This window comes from Camelus ferus, chromosome 7 (genome assembly GCF_009834535.1).
Source record: "Camelus ferus isolate YT-003-E chromosome 7, BCGSAC_Cfer_1.0, whole genome shotgun sequence".
Taxonomy (NCBI): Eukaryota; Metazoa; Chordata; class Mammalia; order Artiodactyla; family Camelidae; genus Camelus; species Camelus ferus.
In genome coordinates, this window is record NC_045702.1 from 29,320,445 (window position 1) to 29,340,238 (window position 19,794).

At 43.2% G+C, this 19,794-nt stretch overlaps 2 protein-coding genes across 6 annotated transcripts in view; one reads left to right on the forward strand and one right to left on the reverse strand.

Annotated features, from left to right (window-relative positions):
- The window catches only part of WNT2 (Wnt family member 2), a 41,621-nt gene that overhangs the window by 13,387 nt on the left and 8,440 nt on the right, over positions 1-19,794 (forward strand). Inside the window, exon 4 of the mRNA XM_032483639.1 lies at positions 12,130-12,394. Within this exon, the coding sequence (XP_032339530.1) occupies positions 12,130-12,394 (265 nt within the window). The remainder of the gene's footprint in view (positions 1-12,129; positions 12,395-19,794) is intronic.
- Positions 7,948-19,794, reverse strand: part of ST7 (suppression of tumorigenicity 7) — a 283,140-nt gene continuing 271,293 nt past the window's right edge. For 2 of the 5 annotated variants that reach the window (XM_032483629.1, XM_032483637.1), the window contains 3 exons: positions 19,266-19,338; positions 10,246-10,321; positions 7,948-9,078 (listed from right to left, as the gene is read on the reverse strand). The gene's annotated coding sequence lies outside the window, so the exon portion shown is untranslated. The remainder of the gene's footprint in view (positions 9,079-10,245; positions 10,322-19,265; positions 19,339-19,794) is intronic. The other 3 variants (XM_032483634.1, XM_032483630.1, XM_032483631.1) reach the window with 3 other exon arrangements.

Here is a 19,794-nt window from a genome sequence, read left to right on the forward strand (position 1 = left end):
AAAAACCAGCAAAAGGACCAGTTAGCTGAGGAAAGGTTATGCCACAGAAGAACTGGGTGTTTAAAATGAAGATAAGAGATTTCCCATGGCTGAGATACAGAAAATGCTTTCAAGGATGAAGGGATTACAGACAAAGATACTGGAGCAGAAAGAATAGCAAAGTTGAGGAATGTCAAGGGTACCAGGGTAGAGCTCATGACAGAGAATTAATAGGAGCTGAGGCTGCAAACTGGAGTCACTCAAATGCTGCGCTGAGATATTTGGATGTCACCGTGAAGCAACAGGAAGGTATTGAACAATGGGGGAGATATTAAATACTTCAGTTCCATTTTTATGCACTGTTAATTTCTCTAGAGTCCACTTTAATTTAAAAATTTTTTTTAGAGGAGGTATTGGTGATTGAACCCAGGACCTCATGCCTGCTAAATATGTGCTCTACCACTTGAGCTATACCCTCCCCACCCTCTAGAGTCCACTTTAAAAGAATGATAGACTTCAGAGTTCAAATTTTCTGTTATACGTTTGAATTAATGACTTTAAAAGACAGACTTACGAGGAAACTTATGAGAATTTCCTACCTCCCTGAATTTTATTTTCAGCCTTATGTATATATATAAGGGCGGATACAGATAGTAGGCTTCCTGACATTTAGTAACAAAAAATTAGCATATGGCAACTGTGTTGGTATTTATATTTTTAACAATGTTTACATTATTACTGGCTCATTAGGGATTCTTAGTGATTGACATCATCTTGACTGAGGCAATATGGAGGCTGTGCCTCTGGAATCAGAACACTGGTTCTAATACTTGAGCATGACCGTGGACAGGTTACCTAACAAGGACTGCTACCTAAAATAAATACACACATGCACCAGGTTTTAAGCAAGCCTAAGAGGTAGATACCATTATTCTCCATATTTTGCATCTGAAGAGATGAAGGTCTGTAACAGGGTGGCTGGAATTAGGAAACAAGTTGAATTTATTTGCTAGCTGAAATTCAAACTTAACTTGGCCTCCTGGATTCTATATTCTATTCTATATTTCAATACCCTCTATTTTGTATGTGAGAAGTTTGGAGGGTGAGAGGATCCAGAGTTCCTAGTCCAGCATCACTCGAGGTCAGTGCTCTAGAGTGTGGGGCCTGCCCTTGAGCTCACCCCACTAGGGTGCCGGTGCAAAGCAGATACTTCCAAGTTCCATCTACAGGAGTCACCCCCAAAGTCAACAGAAATGGATATTGTACAAGATGTAAGCACAGCCTTACAGGCAAGTAAATTTAGGGCCTAATAAAGACTTCCAAGAATAGAGAATAGATCCTCTGATGCCACTTAAGATAAATAGTACATAATGGGCCTGAACCAAGAGAACTGGATGTAATTAAAAAGAAATCAATCTCAAAAAGGAAGGAATATCAATAGAAAAGGAAATGATAAAACTGAACTGACTATGGAGCCAGACTGCTTTAACCTCCTATTCATCCTTACCCTCACTTCAATAATGTCGAACATCTTTACGAAGCACAACTTTCACTTAGTACATATTTATTTTCTGAGTGGTCTCATCAGTTCATAAAGTTAAATGCATTTTGAGAAATTAGATCAGTTCTGCCAGCCTCACCTATGTCTTGTTGGACCCCAAAATAGTATGTGCTTGATACTGTCGATCTTTTATTGTGTATGAATCAAAAACTAACCAGAATTAAAGTCCCAAAGTAGAGCCTAACTCTCACCAAAATTATTACAGTTCCAGGTAAAGTTGTATTATTCATATAAAATGTTTTTTAGACTGACCTCATTAGTCAATACGAATTATTATATATGTATATCGTTAGTCAATGGTAATGTTCTTGAATTCCACAAATATAAATTCCACACTTTATATTTCCTAGCTAAGCCCACCCACAGTCACTGTTTTTAAAGACTGACAGTGCTCAAGAAGTCACGTCTTATTTAAGTTAATAAAGGATTGCATAAGCAAATCAACTGCCCAGTTTGCTAATACATATTCCTTGTTTTCCTAGTTCCAGAGCATGTATATTTGAAAGATCCATTGCTCTGGTTTTCAGTAACTCTTAGAGATGTGGACCTGTCAAAGGGATTTAATTGTTAATAAATGCACTTGGCTTTAAGCCAGCATCTGAAAATTAAATAATATGTTTTTAATGTGTGTTTCCCTCAGGAAAACTGATATAGGACCCAAAATATGGTAGTTGCTTTGTGGCACACACCCAACTAAAGAGTGAAGTACTAACACTTCTTGGAAGCCTCCAGTTTAACTCAATAATTTAGTTGAAACACAGCATATTAAGGACCTAAAATAAATTCTAAGTACGAGTTCTAAGGCAAGGTCAGTGGGTAAGTTTGCATACATTTCACACAGTATAAGGTAGACTTCCCTTTTTCTGATAGAAAGAGAATCAATATGGTACAACACAGGGGCCATAAATTTAGCAAAATGCAGGTACCTCTGCCCCTGCCCCAAATTCTCATGTTTTGCAAAGAATTCTTAGAAAGACACCTTGGCATTGCTTGGGCTCAGTCTCCGGAAAAGCTGAGTTAAAAAACTAAAATTTCACTTTCCTTCAGAGAAGCTTGTCTTTAAAACTGGCAAAATAATTCTTTGTAGACTAATTAGATGTGCAAGCACTAATTAGATGAGCAAACACTAAATGTAAAAACTTTTGTAGAACCTACTGAACCCAGAGAATGTGAACCCCCCAGGGGTTCATACGAATCCCTGGCAGAGTGGTTTAAGATGTCGACCTGGTGTCAGACAGGAGTGGGGTACATCCTGCCTCAGCCACACTGCCTATGAGACGTAGGGCAAGACCTCAGTGTCTAGGTGTCTCAATATTCTCACCTGTAAAATGGGAATGAACATAGTATATGCCGTGTATGCTTGTGGGGATTGAATAAAATAGTGACAATGAAGTGTTTAGCATGGCTTAACATATGGTAAGATCCTAATGAATGTTTTATCTTGTTATTATGCTCTGACCATATGTTGGGATAGATAAATATAAAATAGATTGTTCTACCCTGTACAATGCATGTATTTCCTTCTTCCATAACTTTTTTTTAAACAGACTCTGACTCTGTGATATAGAATATTTATAAGTTTCTTATATTCTAAGGATGGAAAATAGCCTCTGTGTACCTGAAGGCTTAAATACTCAAAATCAAAGATTTAATGGCCATCAAAAATCTAAGATTTTAGCAGTGAAGCAATGAGCTTACTGAAGATTTTTTTTACTGAAAAAGTTACATACTAAGCTAAGAATGGTATCTGTGAGACTAAATGCCAAAAGAGTACTGCTGTCCTTAGCAGTCAAATTTATTTGCCTTTTTTTTAAAGTAGTCATGTCAAATGAGCAAGGATTTAGTGACGAGATGCCACAGAGTAATTAGTGACGGAATTAAGCAAATGGTGAGAAATGGAAGTTGAAGAACTGTGCTGGCCACCTTGGTGATATAAAAAGCACAGGGAACAATATTCAATATCTTTTAATAGCCTATAATGAAGAAACTAGGAAAAGGAAATATACATATATCTGAACCACTATGCTGTACACCAGAAACTAACATTATAAATCAACTATACTTCAATTAAAGAAAAAAAAGCCTTGAGGGCTGTGAGACTGTGCAAAGAGGAGCTTAAGAAGGCTGAAAATGGAACCTGGACAGCGGCCTGCATCAAGAATCAAAGAAGGAAGTAGAATGAGTACCCTTAAGAAAAGATTTAAGAGACAAAACAGAAAATAGGACTTAAGTGTGTCATAGGCTGTGGCCTAAGTTTTTGTAAGAAGCTCTCAACATCACACACTGGGGAGAGACAGCAAGTCACTAATTCTTTCTCATGTTCTTTCTGTTGTAAAAATAACACTCACACAAGCAAAAGTAACAAATTGAGTGTAGACGTGTGTATCATAAAATGAGAACATTTCCTCCCCTCACAATCCTTGTCTCCTTCTAGAACATTTCAAAGCACAGACTGACTCAGGGTTGTGAACAGAACATATACTATTACACCTCTTCCTCCCTCAAACCTCATTAAAGTTATAGTCATGGAATAAAGGTGGTTTAAATCAATAATAAAGAGAATGGTCAAAGACATGAGAGAGCTCAACACATTTTTGGAAAGTGGAAAGCAAATGAAGAAACTGTAACTGATAAAGCAGGATGGAGAAGCCTCAGTCTAGACGAATAAAAGCCGATGGTGGGAAAGACAGAGTAGATGAGGCAACAGCCAATGTGGAAACCCAGATGCTCTGAGGAAATTTCAGATACAATTGAGCACTGGAGAGAAGCATAGGCCTGAAAGTTGGGATTAACTGAAAAACCCACTGGGGGCATAAAGAACCCCAACCCCTCCCCTCCATCCCTAAGCAGAACTCCAGGAAGACTAGCGTGTAAACTTCCAGGCTTTCTGGAGTCAGAATCTCCAGAATAGCCAGTGTCCTACCTACTCACCAGAAAGCAAACCCCTGGTCCACAAGCCCAGAGTTCCTAAATACCTTTTTATAACTTCATTCTTAAATATCAAGAGACTGTCCAAGGATTATCATATATTTGATTAATTTAATTAGCAAAAAAGGAAAAAGTCAGGAATGAGAAGAGAATTTTTTAAAAGCCTAATTAGTCTCCTTGCAGAGATCCAAGAAGATATTAATACCCATAAACAACAAGAATTGATGCTTTAAGTTAATTTCAATTTAATTGAAAAAGTGACCATTAGAGAACAAGAAAGAACTTGGAAGAGAAAGTCAAAGAAATCGCCCAGAAAGTACAACCAAAAGCCTAAAAGACAAATGGAGTTTAAGGAGAACCATCAACATCACCCCTCTTTCCCACACGAGTTTGAAACCAACTGAAATAATGGACCAGGGAAGTGGACAGAAGGAGTAACAACATCTGTGATGCTACTGAAAAAAAGGCTGCACTGGACAATGCAGCTTGGAAGCTCTGAAGTGCTTCCTGGCCCTCCACCCTGAGCTGGGCAGACTTACTCACCCTGTCCCCGGCTGCGCACCGGGGCCCTGCAGGAAGCCCCATGCTGGAGGGTGGGAACTGATTGTAACTCATCTTCTCCACAGGCTGGCAGATGCCCAAAGAGAAGGCGCCCAGGCACACAAGCCCTGCTCCTTCCTCTAAACTCACCAGCTGGACAAGTCACTTTGTCCTCCCCCCGGGGAGAAATGAGTAAGGAGACAGAGAGAGCCAGGAGTGTTACTCTCATGGAATTTCTTCTTCAAGGAAGAAAGTATTAAAACTATAAAAGAGAAAATGTAAGAGACATGGAGGATTGATTCAGAAGGTCCCACATCTGACTAAACAGAACTCCATAAAGAACAAAAAAAAAAAAAGTGTGGAGAGAGGAACATATGAAGAGAACATCTCAGTGCTGAATGACAGGAGTTTCCAGGTTGAAAAGGCCCACTGAGGGCTGAGCAGGACTAACTTTTCAAAAAATCCTAAATCCATCATTGTGATATTTCAGAACATCGAGGATAAGGGAAAGTTTCTAGAGCCTCTCATGTAGAGGGAAAAAATGTGAAATGAACACAAAAATCAGTTGTCAGGGAATCAGCCAGACATCAGACTTTCTGCCTATAACACTAGAAGCCAAAGACTGTGGAGCATGACCTTCAGTTTTGAGGGAAAATCATTTCCAACCCAGAATTCTATAATCAGCCAAACTAGTTAGCCAAGTGTGAAGACTGAATAAAGACATCTTAATACACAAGATTCAAAAACGTATCTCCCGTGGACCCTGAAGGAGCTACTCAAGAAGGGACTGCAGCAATGAGAAGGGATGGACCCAAAAAAGAGAAAGCACGGCATCTAGCAGAGCAGCGTGTCCAGGCTAGGAGGGCACAATCCAGCTGTTTCCTGTTGCACTAAGAGGATGGAGGGCCATGGAATGTATCCCCCCCCCCACCAGGAAGGTGGACAAGTGAAGGAACAGGTGGAGCGAGTCTGAGAGTGGAAGACATTCAGTTACAGTAAATGCACCTGGAAGCAAGTAAAATGAGAAAACGCCAGACTTTGCTCCAGCCACATCCTTCATTGGCACAGCAGTTGTGCTGTTGGATCAGAGATTATAAAATGCAGACCTGGCCCAGTCTTTAGATGTGCGGTTAACTGGATAACATTGATGTTTACTGTTCCCAGTTTTTAAGAATCAGTGTCTAGCTATACTATACGAGACATAACTATAGTTACAAAACAGAACTTTAATGTTCTCATCTTTGTCTCTATAAAAGGACAGGTGCTGTGGACAGAGACTGAGAAGTAGGAGGGGAGGAAATGGGCAGGGCTGCAAATATCTCATAAGAGGGAACACCAGTGACCTTGGGCACAAGAAGTGGCAGGTTGCTCCTTGAAGTTGCACAGATTCACCAGAACCATGTAGAACCATGTTGGGAGCTGGGCTGAGGGCAGTGAGGTTCTCATCCTCCATAATAAGAAACCTATGAGGAACTATCTAATGTTGGTTGGTAGGTCAATAAAGGGTGACATACTAAGCTGCCACACTCAGTTGTGCGGACTTTTCATTGCACCCCTCCAGGGGGCTCCATTCTGGGCATGGTCACTGGAGATCTGTTTAATTATTAAGGGAATGTCCATAAACTGTCTTGAGGATGGGATGCCTTTCTCCATTTCGCACGAAGTTGGCAGTCGGCCAGGACAGAACTGGTTGTATAGGCATGTAGGGCACCACCAGAAGAACGGAATGCGTTAGAAGAGACCACTCTGGGGTTGTGCTGTGCAGCCTGGGAGGGAGAGCAGAGAAGAGGGTCCAGCAGAGGGCTACCGCTTTTCAGTCTCTTCTCTGGACTATTTGACTTCTAAAAATCATGTGCACATATTTAATTTTAAAAATTGAAAGCAATAATTAAAAAAAAAAACTCACACAGAAAGCCCCAGACTGTCTAGCAGCCTGTTTCGCTTACTCCTTTCACGGTGCAAAGAAAAAGGTCTGCAGCAGCTCCACCAGTGGCTTCCGTGGGAAGTCCACCAGCCCCTCACCCCGCGCCTCCCGAGCCCCCGCGGGGCGTCCCTTCGGCGAGGACCCTCCACCGCAACCTGACCCTCTGAAAGCGCTTGGCTTTTACTCCGCTGGTCGCCCCCATCTTTCATGCCCCTCAGAGCAGCACTATGGCTGCTTTGGCAAATTTTCCCTGGATGTTAGAACGTTCTGGAGACACAACTGCTAATTCAGTGAACAGATATCCCTGTTCCTAGCGGTGTACGACCGCCCCTCCACGGGAATCTCTCACCTGCTCCGGGCCTCTATGGACCCCGAATTCTGGCAGTGGTGCCCAGGCTTCTTTCCTCCCCTGCTTTCCCGGGTTTGGACGCGATTCTTATGCTGGCGGCGTACTAGAAGCGCTAAGACCGGAAGTGCCGTGAGGGCTGGGCCCCACCCCCAGCGCGGGTTTGGTATGTGCAGCCACGGGAGAGTCCAGCGTCTCTGTGGTAGAAACGCTCTCCAGGTGATTTTAATGTGCAGCCCGGAGAACCACTGCTCTGCTCTCCCTAGGTGCCGGGGAACAACCCCCAAATTCCTGGTCTTTTTACTCCGCGGAGTTGTGTGACTTTCTCCCTCCTTCCAGATCGTGCAGCCCCTCAGACTTCAACCAGATTACGTAGGAACATTCTTTCCCTTACTTCTCCGTGTGTGCCCACAAACGCAGGCCTTTAAAAAGTGGCTCATGCCACACACATTCTGCATTTTGCTTTTCATTTGATATTTTTTATGCCTGTAAGATATGATCTAAGAATATGATCTACCTCATATTCATAGACCACATCATATTCCTTTATTAAGCCCACACCGTAATTTGCTTAATATTGTCCTGTTAATGTCATTTGGGTTTTTTCCTAATACTTCACTATAGCTAATTATGCTGCAGTGAACATCCATGTGGATATGCATCCTTCAAAACTTGTGCAAATATTTTCAGAGTGGAATCACCAAGGTCAAAGGATACGTACATTTAAAATTCTGACAGGTATTGCAAAAATGCTCTCCAATTAAATGGTGTTATCAATTTATTCTTGCACCAAGTTTGTTAAAGCATCCCCTTCCCATACTCTTACCAACACCAAATATCATCACGTTATTAATCTTTTTACCATTTGCTAATCTGCTAGGCAAAATAAAAAATGGTGTTGCCTTGTTTCAGTTTTCATTTCTCTGATTACTGTGAGGTTGAACATCTTTCTGTCTCTTTGTTAGGACTTCGTATTTCTTCTGTGAATGGCCTGTTGAATAAATTTTGAGGACAGTTTAGAAGATGCAATGGAAATCCTCCCTATTTCTCTCTCTACCTTTTCCCCCTCATTATAATAGATTTAGAATATTATCCATTTAACTCTTTTTAAATTTGTTTGTCTTTTTTTTTTACATTTAATTCTTGATTTACTCAAAAGAATGGAGAGAAGTAAAGTATGCACAAATCAAAATTTGAGAAAAGCATAATGAGATCGAGTGAAGATTTTAAATGGGTTTTTAGGAAGAGCACAGATCTGGGAATGAGACAAATCTGATTCACATCTGAGTCTGCCTCTGTCTAGCTGGGGGACTCTGGGGATTTTACTTTCCTCACTGAGCCCTGCAGAATGGGAATAAGAAACCGCTTTATCTAATTGTGGCAGTTAGATAAGATAATGTGCAGATCCTGGCACATAGTACAGTACTCAATATGTGGGGGTTATTATTATAATGCTTTATAACATTTGAATGTTGGTATTTTTCTAGACCAGGAATCCTCATTGTGAGTTTCTCCATCCCATTTCTTACTCTGTGATTAACCCACAATCAAGAACTGACCATAGTTCCAGTGGAAAGACTTTGTTATAAGTAACAGACCCTGGGAACACTAAATAACATGGAAAACTTAACGTCTTGGATCACAAGAAGTCTGGAGGCAGGGCAGGGCCAAGATGGGTCCATTCAAGCAGTGCGGCAACACCCTCCAGAACCCGGTTCTTCTCTTCCAAGACTGCGGTCTGCAGCGTGTTGCTTGTCCTGCATTGGCTGCCTCACGTCCCAAGGGCACTGCTGCAGAAACCTGTATCCAGAGACAGAAAGGGAGTATCGCCTCTTTAAAAAAATTTTTTTCATGTTCTTTTTTACTATATTTCTTTTTCTTTAGTTTATTTGACTTATAGTTGATTTACAATGTCTTGCTGGTTTCAGGTGCACAGCAAAGTGATTCAGTTATACATACAAGAAACCTTCTTACAGGTCCCTCGACATATTACTCTTAACATCATATTGGCCCCAAATTGACTCACCATGTGCCCTCTGCTGAAAAAAATCAGTGGCCGGACAAGGAAATGAGCACTATTGATTAGGGCTGCTTGGGGTCAGAGAGAGGCAGGCCACTTTTGAAGAATGTGGCTGCCCAAAGTATGAACAAAATGTAGGGAGGAAGAGGGGCATGGCCGCCGCCATTCAACAGTGAGCCACAATGATGATCCACAGGGTGTACCACTGCCACATGTGTTTATAAGGATTCATAAGGCGTATTTTTAAGATCCAATTTTAAGTTAATGTGCAAACCCTTCAGTTAACCATATAAAAATACCAACTTTGAACTTTGCAACCTGGAAATTTAGTATTACAAAGAGACGGAAGTAATAGTTCCTGTTATTTCTAAAGCTAGAAAAGTTACTTATGTAAATAACCCAGCCTTTAAAGGAAAAAGCTTTGAGGAATGAGCATTCATAGTCCGTTCCCAAGCACTTGGCATGGAGTGATTTCTGTGTGGCTCCGCTGAGATCTTAGGATGGAAAGCTCCTGGATGGGTGACCCAAATGGGGTGGAGTGAGGGGTTAAGAGGGCCCTCCTAGGGGTGTGGCTGTGGCAGAGGCCTGCTGTCCAGGTTGCCCTGGTGAGCCTCATACCAAACACCTGGGATGTAGATACAGGGGCAGGGTGCGGCACATGGAGGAGTGTCATTCTAGAAAAGCAATTCATTCTAAAGATGCTCAGATCCCTGCGACCTGGAGAACCAAACAAATGACATTCCTTCTGCTTCCTTCTCTGTCCTTCTCCTCGCAAAGCTGGTTCATGCTAAGAGGACAGATTTTAAATGTAACAGAGCACAGTCCTCCATGGCGGGCAGAGCAGGAGACGTGTGGTACCAAGACCCAATCCCGGAAGGAGATGAGTGAATTCACAGCCATGGAGCCACCATGCTGTCTTGGCTCCTTTCAGCTCTAGAGTGACTTACTTGTGGGACCGACTTTCTGGAACGATGAACATTTCCATACACTTGGTTCTCCTCTAGCGTTGGTTGGAAACTGAGTCTGTGGAAGAGGCAAAACCAGGACAAAGTTATCCCAAGTGAGGCCCTGGGGAGGGAGAGGCAGCCTGGAATATTGATTTCTAGTGGGGAGGGTGCTGGTGCTGCAGGGAGCCCCACCTGGGCTACGGGCTGGAGCCATCCACCTGTATCCCACACCCAGACCAGCTATACCGGAATCTCAGGGAGTGGGCAGAGAAGGATTCAAAATACCACCTCCATGTTCTTAGAAATATTTCTCTCAGTGTGTTACCTAAGAATTTTGTTCCTGGTACCACCTTGGGTAATGTCGTCGAGAGGGGTCACTGCTCCCTCTGCCTACATCCCCCACCCCAGATACCCTCTGTCTTGGACATGCTGATGGAGAGGATGGGGGTCCTCAGAAGGCAGGTTTCTCCTCCACTGCTCCGAGACCAAGCCAAGGACCAAAGGTGCAGACTTGGTGAGACCTTCAAGGCTGGTCTCCCCCATAGCCTTCCTGAGTGTCACAGTGGGGATCCCCTAATTGTCGGTTGTGATCTATGAGCAACAAAAACCTTTTTTAAAATTTTAATAATTTGGAAAACTGATTGCCTGAACAAGAGAGTAATTTTAACTGTTGGCTAGGAAAAATGACCCTTGTGAAAGTAGTGAATCATAAGAAAAAGGGAACATGGGGAGGTTTTTAGTTAGACTATATGCTCTAGAAAATACTTTAGAGAAGTCCATTTATTTGCACATCCTGTGAGTTGGAAAGACGTCAGAGTCTGGGTTTGCATCTGGCCATTCCACACCCTAGCCCAGGATCTTGATCATCTTACTTCCTTGATCCTTTGTTTCCTCATTCGTGAAATGGGAGGAACAGCAGCTCAGTTTGCTGGTGAGGACCATGAGTGCCAAGAACTCTCTTCACTTAGGGGAGCCAAGGAGAATTGGCCCTGCGTGAGATAACTCACAAAATCGCTTTGAGGATGGCACAGGTCTGCTGGCTAGTCCCACAACCAAAAAGCAGGAGTTTCTCTGGACAGCTCCAGGGTCCATGGGAGCCGTTCCCTGTCCAATGCTCACAGCCCAAGCAAAAGGTGTCCCTGTGCTAGGAGTTAGCCAAGAGGGGGTTGTCCCACTTGCCTTTGCTTGCTTTCTACGAAAGAATAATGCAAGCTCAGCCCCGTCATCTAAGCTGAATAACTTGGCCAGAGTTGAGTGATAATCTCCCAAATTTAATGTCACTCTTGGGGTCACCAACTGACTTTCCAGTGTACCCTGACTGTCCTATACCAGCTAGGTAACCTTGGACAAGTGCTTTAACCTCTGCAATTCTTGATCCTCAATCATCTGCAAAACAAATAAATCAAGAGAGAGTGTAGAAAGCATTAGCACAATGCCTGGAACAGGGAAAGCACCTCAAACATAGGAATGACCACTACTAATGGTGTATGGAAAGAAAACGGGCTTAGCAATTACTTTGTTAATTTGACTAATAGTATACATTTTCAATATAGTACAGTTATATTTATTTAGAAAATAATCTAATTCACTCCCTCACTCTTCAAACTGGCCCTGCACCCCAGTAAATTCAAATTAGTGAGGCTTTTGTTACATTCATAGGGAGGCAGGGTTCACCCCTCCACTCTCCGCTCGCTGCCCCACCTGCTGCAGTCAGTGTGGTGTGGCTGAAGGGACCTGCAAGTATCCCCCCCACATCTCCCAGTCCTGAGTCCCAGGATCCTGGGTCTTCAGTCACTTCTTGATTGCTCAGAGGTAAGGAAAGTAGTGGCAACGTGTCACGCCCTGGAATCCACCTCCACTGAACTTGCCCATCTTCTCCCACAGGCTGTAAAGCGATTCTTAAAGCAGGAGTGCAAGTGTCACGGCGTGAGCGGCTCATGTACTCTGAGGACCTGCTGGCTGGCCATGGCCGACTTCAGGAAAACGGGCGATTATCTCTGGAGGAAGTACAACGGGGCCATCCAGGTCGTCATGAACCAGGATGGCACTGGTTTCACTGTGGCTAACAAGAGGTTTAAAAAGCCGACGAAAAATGACCTCGTGTATTTTGAGAATTCTCCAGACTACTGTATCAAGGACCGAGATGCAGGTAAGTTCAAAATACTTTATTCACAGCCCCTAATTCTTCTAACAATCAGCACGCCACAATTTACATGCAGTTTGGTATTTTTTGCCTGCCAATCTTATAAGTGCAGCCTACTGCCTTCAGGTTCAAAGCTCAAGTTCTTTATAATTCATATTCAAAGTGCACAGAGAGTTCTTCTAAGCAACTGGAGGAACCAGTTGATAACGTACAGATTCTGGAGAAATGGGAGCCCAACAAGAATGTACATGGCAAAAAGTTAAAATGTGCAGATTAGCAAAATTCTTTAGCCTGGACAGAATTCTAATTAGTGGACTGAGGTACACAACCAGCACCTTCCCTGTGATCCTGTCGCTGAGAGGACAGCTTTGCAATGTATCTTCCCCTTTAAATCCCACCTCTGTGGCTGAGGAAGGGGGTCCCAGGGCTTTCAGTTAGCCCTGTTCTGAAATCCGCCATACTTCACACTCCCTTGCTCTTTCCAGTGTGCTCAGAAGTTGCCAAATACTTGAAAGCAAGAATTCATCCCCACTGGCTCAGCTGTCAGTGAGCAGTGGATGAGGGCTGCGTAAGAGGCACTTCGTTTATTAAAGCCACACCCTTCCCTTGCCTACGGTACCTTCTCTGTCCTGAACTCACTCAGAGAGCAGCTCCGTCAGCCTCAGCACAGCTGTTGCCACCTGAGGGCTTTATCCCTGTGCTTTTCTCCGCCTCTCACCCCTCCTGGTTAGCACTGAACTCCAGGCTTAGCACAGTCTGTGCAAAGACTCCGGTACAAAATCAGAATGAGTACAAGTCTCAGTGGATAGGAGGTGATGGAGAGCCCACAGCCAACTTGGCTCAAGCCAACTTCTCAGACTTAGCAGAAGGCAAGGGAATTCATTACCAGGAAAAACATCCTCGAATTCAAATTCTGAGTTTGTTTTTCATTCCAAAGTAATTGCAAAGGAACCAGTAAAACAGTGCAGAGATCAGCAGCTCCTAACATAGGGTTGACTAAGAGGCAGGATTACCAGGGACTGTCGCAAGATGTCCAGAGCCTCTTCTTTGTCCCCGAGTGGTTGAATTCCCTTCCCGGTTTGATGAGCTAGTTCTTTGCAGCACTGGAGCGAGTCTGTACATGCAGCCTCTGGATTAATAACTGCTGAGCGAAAGGGCCAGATGCTGTGCCCTGCTGCATTCCTCACATGCTTGGGGACCTCTAACAAGTCATCCTACCTGTCAAGCCAGAGTTTCAGCAGAATCCCCAAGAAACCTGGGTGTCGATACAGGACTGTCCCAGAGGCCTGGGTCCCTCACTGCCATCAACTAGTTGCTTAACATCAGGCTCCTCAGACAGACATTGGGGCGACAACATCAGGGTCATTTTAGGAACTACGTATCGCCTCCTGTGTGCCAGGTACTGGGCTAAGATCATTGCACACATGGTCTTATTTAATCCTTAGAGCCGCCCTATGACATCAGTCCACTGGAACTGATTACTGAAAAAAAAAAAAAAAAAGGAAAGAAAGAAAGAAAAGAAAAGAAAGGAAAAAAATGATTAAGAAGAGGGTGGTTCCTGGTTGATCAACACCCACCAAGAACCAAATTCGCATCTGATTTTTTGAGAGCAGATAAGCAGCCCTAGGTATCATCATCCCAATTGTATGGATGAGAAAAGTGAATCACCAGCTTCAGATCTCGTTGTTCTTGGAGGGGACCGGCATCCAGCTGTCTGACCCTACGGCCTGTGCTCCTGACCCAGACACTTTAGCTCAGCCCTACCTTTCTCCCAGGGCGTGTCTGTGGAAGGCCCAGGGAAGCAGAAACCTCATTTCAAATGTAAGAGGACTTGCTGACCTAGGATGTCTTCTCTGGTTGTTTGAACTGAAGCACTTTGCACAGTGTAGCAAACAGTTACGCTTATGACATTGAACTACCTCCTAGGTAGTCACTGAAATAAAGACCTCACTTTCCCTTCCCCACAGAGGAGGTGCTGGCTCTGATCCTTGCTGTCTCTTCGGGATACTAAGTTAGTTTTGCACACTTTGCTCTCCCTACTTCCTGTATTAGAGCACAGTTCTGTTTCTTGATCCTAAAATAGCAGACATAGCTGCAGGACCTGCCACATGTTAGGGCTTGAGCTACATTCTCTCAGTGAATAGTGTGGGTATGTTATTATCTCACCCAGTGGGAGAGGAGACTGAGGCTCTGACAGACAGGTTATGGATTTCGCCCAAGGACTCTTGATTGGTAAGAGGTAGAGCAGGGACTTGAACCTGAGTCTCTCCACCCGTGTAACCATTTTACTCCACTTCCAAATGCACCAGCCACGAGGCACCCCGCTGCAGGTGGGGACTTTCTGAGGGGGGCTATATCCTTTATTCACTCTCTTATTTTATTTCTGTTCTACTTTAGGCTCATTTTAGCTTATTTATCTGACTGAAAAAGATATAAATTTGGTTCTGGCTTGGTATTGATTAACCAGGAGCCATCTTGTTATCTTATTTTTTTTAAGTAGCCAGTTCCATTGTTTCAGATCAGATTTTCGCTAAGGTTCCTAGATCATTCATAAATTGTGCGAACTATATTTAATGCCCTTTTTAGCTAAGCCTGGGAAAATGCCAAAGTCATCCATGAAAATCTGCAGTATTTCTTTTTAATTCTGTTGACTATCAGATGGTTGTTTTAGTGAAAATATGATTCAGGATGTTTGAGATGTAGAAAAAAGTTTGGAATGGTGACAGTATTTTTTCACTGTTCATATTTGGACAAATAGCATGTACAACCAGCACGCATATGAGATGCAGATTTGCCTCGAGACAGCCTCCTTCAACCCGTGTAGTTGCTGAGGGCTTTTGTCTGTGTAAAGACAAGGCTTCCTCCTGGCCACTTTCTACTGGAAACTTCTGTAGTATGCACTCTAGCAAGTCAGTCAAACTGTGCAGTTCAGAATCTTCCTGGAGTAGCTCGTAACTTCTAATTGTGGAGACAGGGAGATGTGAGAGTCCGGGACCTGGGAGAAGGGGCTATTCCTGCATCTAACTCGGTGGCATTCCTCCTCTGAGCTCTAGCATCCTCTGGTCTACGCTAGAGAGGCACCCAGCATGCGTACCTCGAGTGAGGACATCACCGTGGGGACTCCCCCTTCACTAGGATCTCACTATATCAGGAAGGGCCTGTTTTCTGGTAAATGGAACATGTTAGAAATAGGTTACCATCAGAGGTATCTGGGCTCTAAAATAAGTCTGAAGGTTGCAATAAAATTTAAATCAAATGACATATATATATATATTCACATTCTCCATTAGAATTGATATTAACTTTTCCTTAGATTACATCTCAAATCACTCACTCTGCTGTATTGTGGGTTTTTTTTCTTTTTTAAAAAGTATCGTGTATATTTAATGTTCAACTGGGCGCCTTCTCCTTGCCAGCACTTGGAAAAGCAGTGGTGGTGAGCAGGTTGAATATTGTCAAGTAACAGATATTTGGAATTAGCAGATTTTACTCTTGCTGGTCAGCACCTGCTTCCTGTTTAGATCTGCTCATAATTTGACTGAAGTGAGCTGGCTTGTTTTGTCATTTTGGTTTGTGGAGTGGGTAAAGTCTGCAGGTCTAGTCCACTATTTTCCAAAGTGAGGGCCTCTTCAGAGACCTATTGAATCAGAATCTCAGGGATTTTTCCCAACATCCTGTATACTTTTCAAACGCAAGACATCAAAATTTGAAAAATCCATGATTTAGGTAGTCCAAGGTTCCTGATTTTTCTGTAAGTATTAGGTAAGAAGAATTCCAGGGAGACTTTTTTTTTTTTTTTTAATACTTGATCTCTTACAAAGGAAAATAAGTATTTTTTTAAATTTGAGGAGCTCTAAATAAATGTCACTCAAACATAACCCTGCCCTTACTTACCCATTGTAAGAGGGTGTTCTTTCACATTAAAGCCCTGTATTTTCTGGAACCCTCTTTCAGTGAGTAGCACACTGAAATGATTTCTACCATCAAAGCTCCCACTGGATTTAGCTTGACGGAAATCATCAAGTCAGGCCGTTAGTGAAGTCCTGAAATAATGATACCAAGACTAGTGAATTTGGGTGAGAAGAATTGCAGAAGGGTGATTCAAGACCCCAGGGTATTCCTGGGCGAGGACAGAGCCAGACCCCAAGCGAGGAAAGGTGATGGGAACCCTGGGTGAATTCCTCCTGAGAATCAGACCCTGGGCTACAAGTCTTTTGTGCATTTTCTCTGAATCCGCATAGCAATCACCCACATTTATAGAGAAGGAAACTGAGGCTCTGAAAAGTTAACTTGCCCAAGATTCCGTGGCCTGTGAGTGGTAAACAAAACAAAATAAATAAAAAACCAAAACAAAAATCTATACTTTTCTCAATTCCTGAAATGTAAGGAGGAAGGGTGGTGACTGGCAGGGCTGTGTAATAAAGAGGCAGCCGGAGGACATGGAACGTAATGGGATGAGGTGTCCACAATGCAAGGAGGTGGAAGGCGGAGAGACTTCACTCACACTGAGCTCAGGTTGCCTGGAAGCTCCTTTCAATTACAAGCCCTTTAAGTTTTCAAGGGTGTTAATGTCTTCAATTGTTCCTAAGAAATGGTAAGCTCAAAAACTGATTAAGAAAGATTTTCTTATGGTAAAAACCACCACAGAAGACATTTTCCCCTCATCTTCCATTGATGAAGGTGAGTGCTCTGATGTTCAACTATAAATACTCCCCGGAGTAGGTACAGCCGAGTGATGCCGTGCATGTGACATTTTGCAGGCCAAACTGGAGGCCAGGTCGAGGAACTGGGCTTTCTAGGGTGGGTGGTTCTGTGGTTATCTACCGTGGTTATTGCCCCAGGCATCTGTAAATCAAAGAAGCCCTTAAGGTAGAGATAGGTTCATCTCTAACTCAGGAATGCTGCTGTCCTCTCCAGAGAAGTGTCTGCACCTAATCACAGGCCACTTTCACTAGTTATTTTGTAAAAACCCTGACCTGGGCCAGAGGTCACCCTGAGGTCTCCTCTCCGACTGTAGAAAGCAAGCAATCCTCACCTCTTCTCCAGTCAAGTTCAAAAAGCAAATGGAGTTCAACTATTGTTTAACTTGTTGCTGAAAGCCCGATGCAGGTTTCCCTCACTGTCTGGAAGTAGGGCGTTCCTATGAACCTTCTGTAAGCCGAAATGGCATAAAGCGAAGTGATTACCGTAGGACACATCTTGCAACAGATGCACAAAATAAATCAAGATAAAGCACAGATGCTCACAGACCCAGTTCAAAGCTATAGTGCCTGATGTTGTGATGGTGAGTGCAGTTCCTGGGGAAGGGGCCACTCTTGCAGCTCAGGGGGTGAGCTGCCCCTACAGTAAGTAGCTCATTGCAAGAACAAACACTAAACGCTATTTTCACTTTTCACCTTTTTGTATAAAAGCAAAAATTCTCTTTGGATTTCTTCCAGTTAGCAAAAGCAGGAACTAACGTAGATCTTTTGTAAGAGTGAAATTGTGTAAAGTGAACTTTCTCAAAAATTAGGGGATACCGTGCTTGGCTGACAGCTGCAGACTGTGAATGATGTTAAGCACTCAGGTGTCACAGGTTTTTTCCCACGTCAATCACGTTTAGAAAACAGCTCGGTAGCCATGGGAACACACCTCCAACCATGGTTTACAGAGGTTGGTGTCCCAGACCTGCCCTGAGGTGTGGTCTGGTCTGCAGAACCTCTGAACGTTGTGACTGTGACTTGACTAAAAACAAGGGAACGTGTCAGCCAATAGCAGCAGGTCGGCCTTATTTTCATACTAAACGTACAGTTCCCACCAGGATATCTTAGGTCCCTCGTGTCTTCATGGAACAAATATTTATTAAGTCCCTTCTATATGCCAGAAGGTACAATAAGCCCCAGGAATGCAGAAATGAGGTGGACAGACTTGGTCCTTGCACTTGTGGCTTCACAGGCCTCCTGGTCCTTGCAGACAAGCCAGGTGGGTGACGGGCAGTGGGACACAGGTTGGGTGCTCCCCAGCCTGGGCAGGAATGCGGTGTTCGTAAGTTTCAGTCCTCACTCCACTGCTCTATCACAAGGTTTTACCTTCCATTTGCCACTTTAGAAATGAAAGAATAAGTCATCCCTTTCTGTGTTGAGATTTATTATAGCAATTTCATGAACTGATATCTAAAAAGTGCTAAGACAGCACAGGAGAGAATAATATGAAAAATGTATTGGTGGGCTTTTAAGTCACTATTTTTATAGATAATCATTGATTATGTTGTATAATTAATTACTTTCTGGTGGACTGTCATTCCAAACTTTTAGTGGTATATAATGCAATTAGCCTGTCCCTCCCTAAACTACTGTTTCCTCGACCTCTGTAACACCACATCCTCCTGATTTTCCTCCTGCCCCAATAGCTAGCTGGTATTTCTCAATTTCAGTTGCTAGTGTCTCCTCGTCTACTTATAAAGTTTGAAGATCTTCAGGGCCGACCCGAGCCCTCCTCTTTTGTCCCTCTGTGCTTTCTCCAGGGTGGCCTCCTCCGTTGCTATGGCGTTAAACAAGATGTCAGATCTCATCTGTGTCCTCTCTCCTCCTCTTGTATCCGACTCCCTGCTGAACAGCTCCACTCAGATGGCTCACACTTTTATCGCCTGAACTCTTGATTTGTCCCTTGATTTTTCCCCAAACCTGCTTTCCTTGGGCTTCCCCTTCTCAGAAAAGGCTCAGCCATCCACTCCATCAGTCAAGCCGTAAGCCCACAAGCTGTTTGTTACACTGCTGTCTCACTTCCATATCTGGCCCACCAGCAGGTCCTCTTAAAATGTATCGACGAACTATCTCAGAGAGCCTTGTTCTTTCACTTACAGCACGTGTTCTGGTTAATTTGTTTAAATCTTTGTTACCTGTCTGTCCCACTGGATTGTGATTCCATGATGGCAGGAACTTAAACTGTCAGTTCACCACTGGGCCCCTGACCTAGGATATAAACACATGTTGGACTGAATTGATTGGCAAGTTATAAATGACATAAAATATGCTCATCATATTAGCTGGGTTCTCATGCTGGTGTAGTGTCATAGCTTAAAAATAACTTGGGGTTTTTTTGACAGGTAACTACTAAGCACATCTTCACTCATCACTGATTACCTTATAATACACAGCCTATGAAAATTCCCATTTAAGCTTAGTTAAGTGTTAAATGGATTTTTCCTATATCCAAGTGCATTAGTGGGGCATTTACAGAGCTTAAGATATTTCTGGCTGCCCATTTCCCTGGATGAGATAAAAAGGTCTCAAATAAATGTACCAGCAGACTCTATCTGTTGCTTTTAGCCACCACCAAATACTCAGTTCTTTTACTCTTTGGGGGCCTTTTAAATTTACTGTTACCAGTGGGATTACTGGGTAGGTCAACTGATTTCATTGTTAACA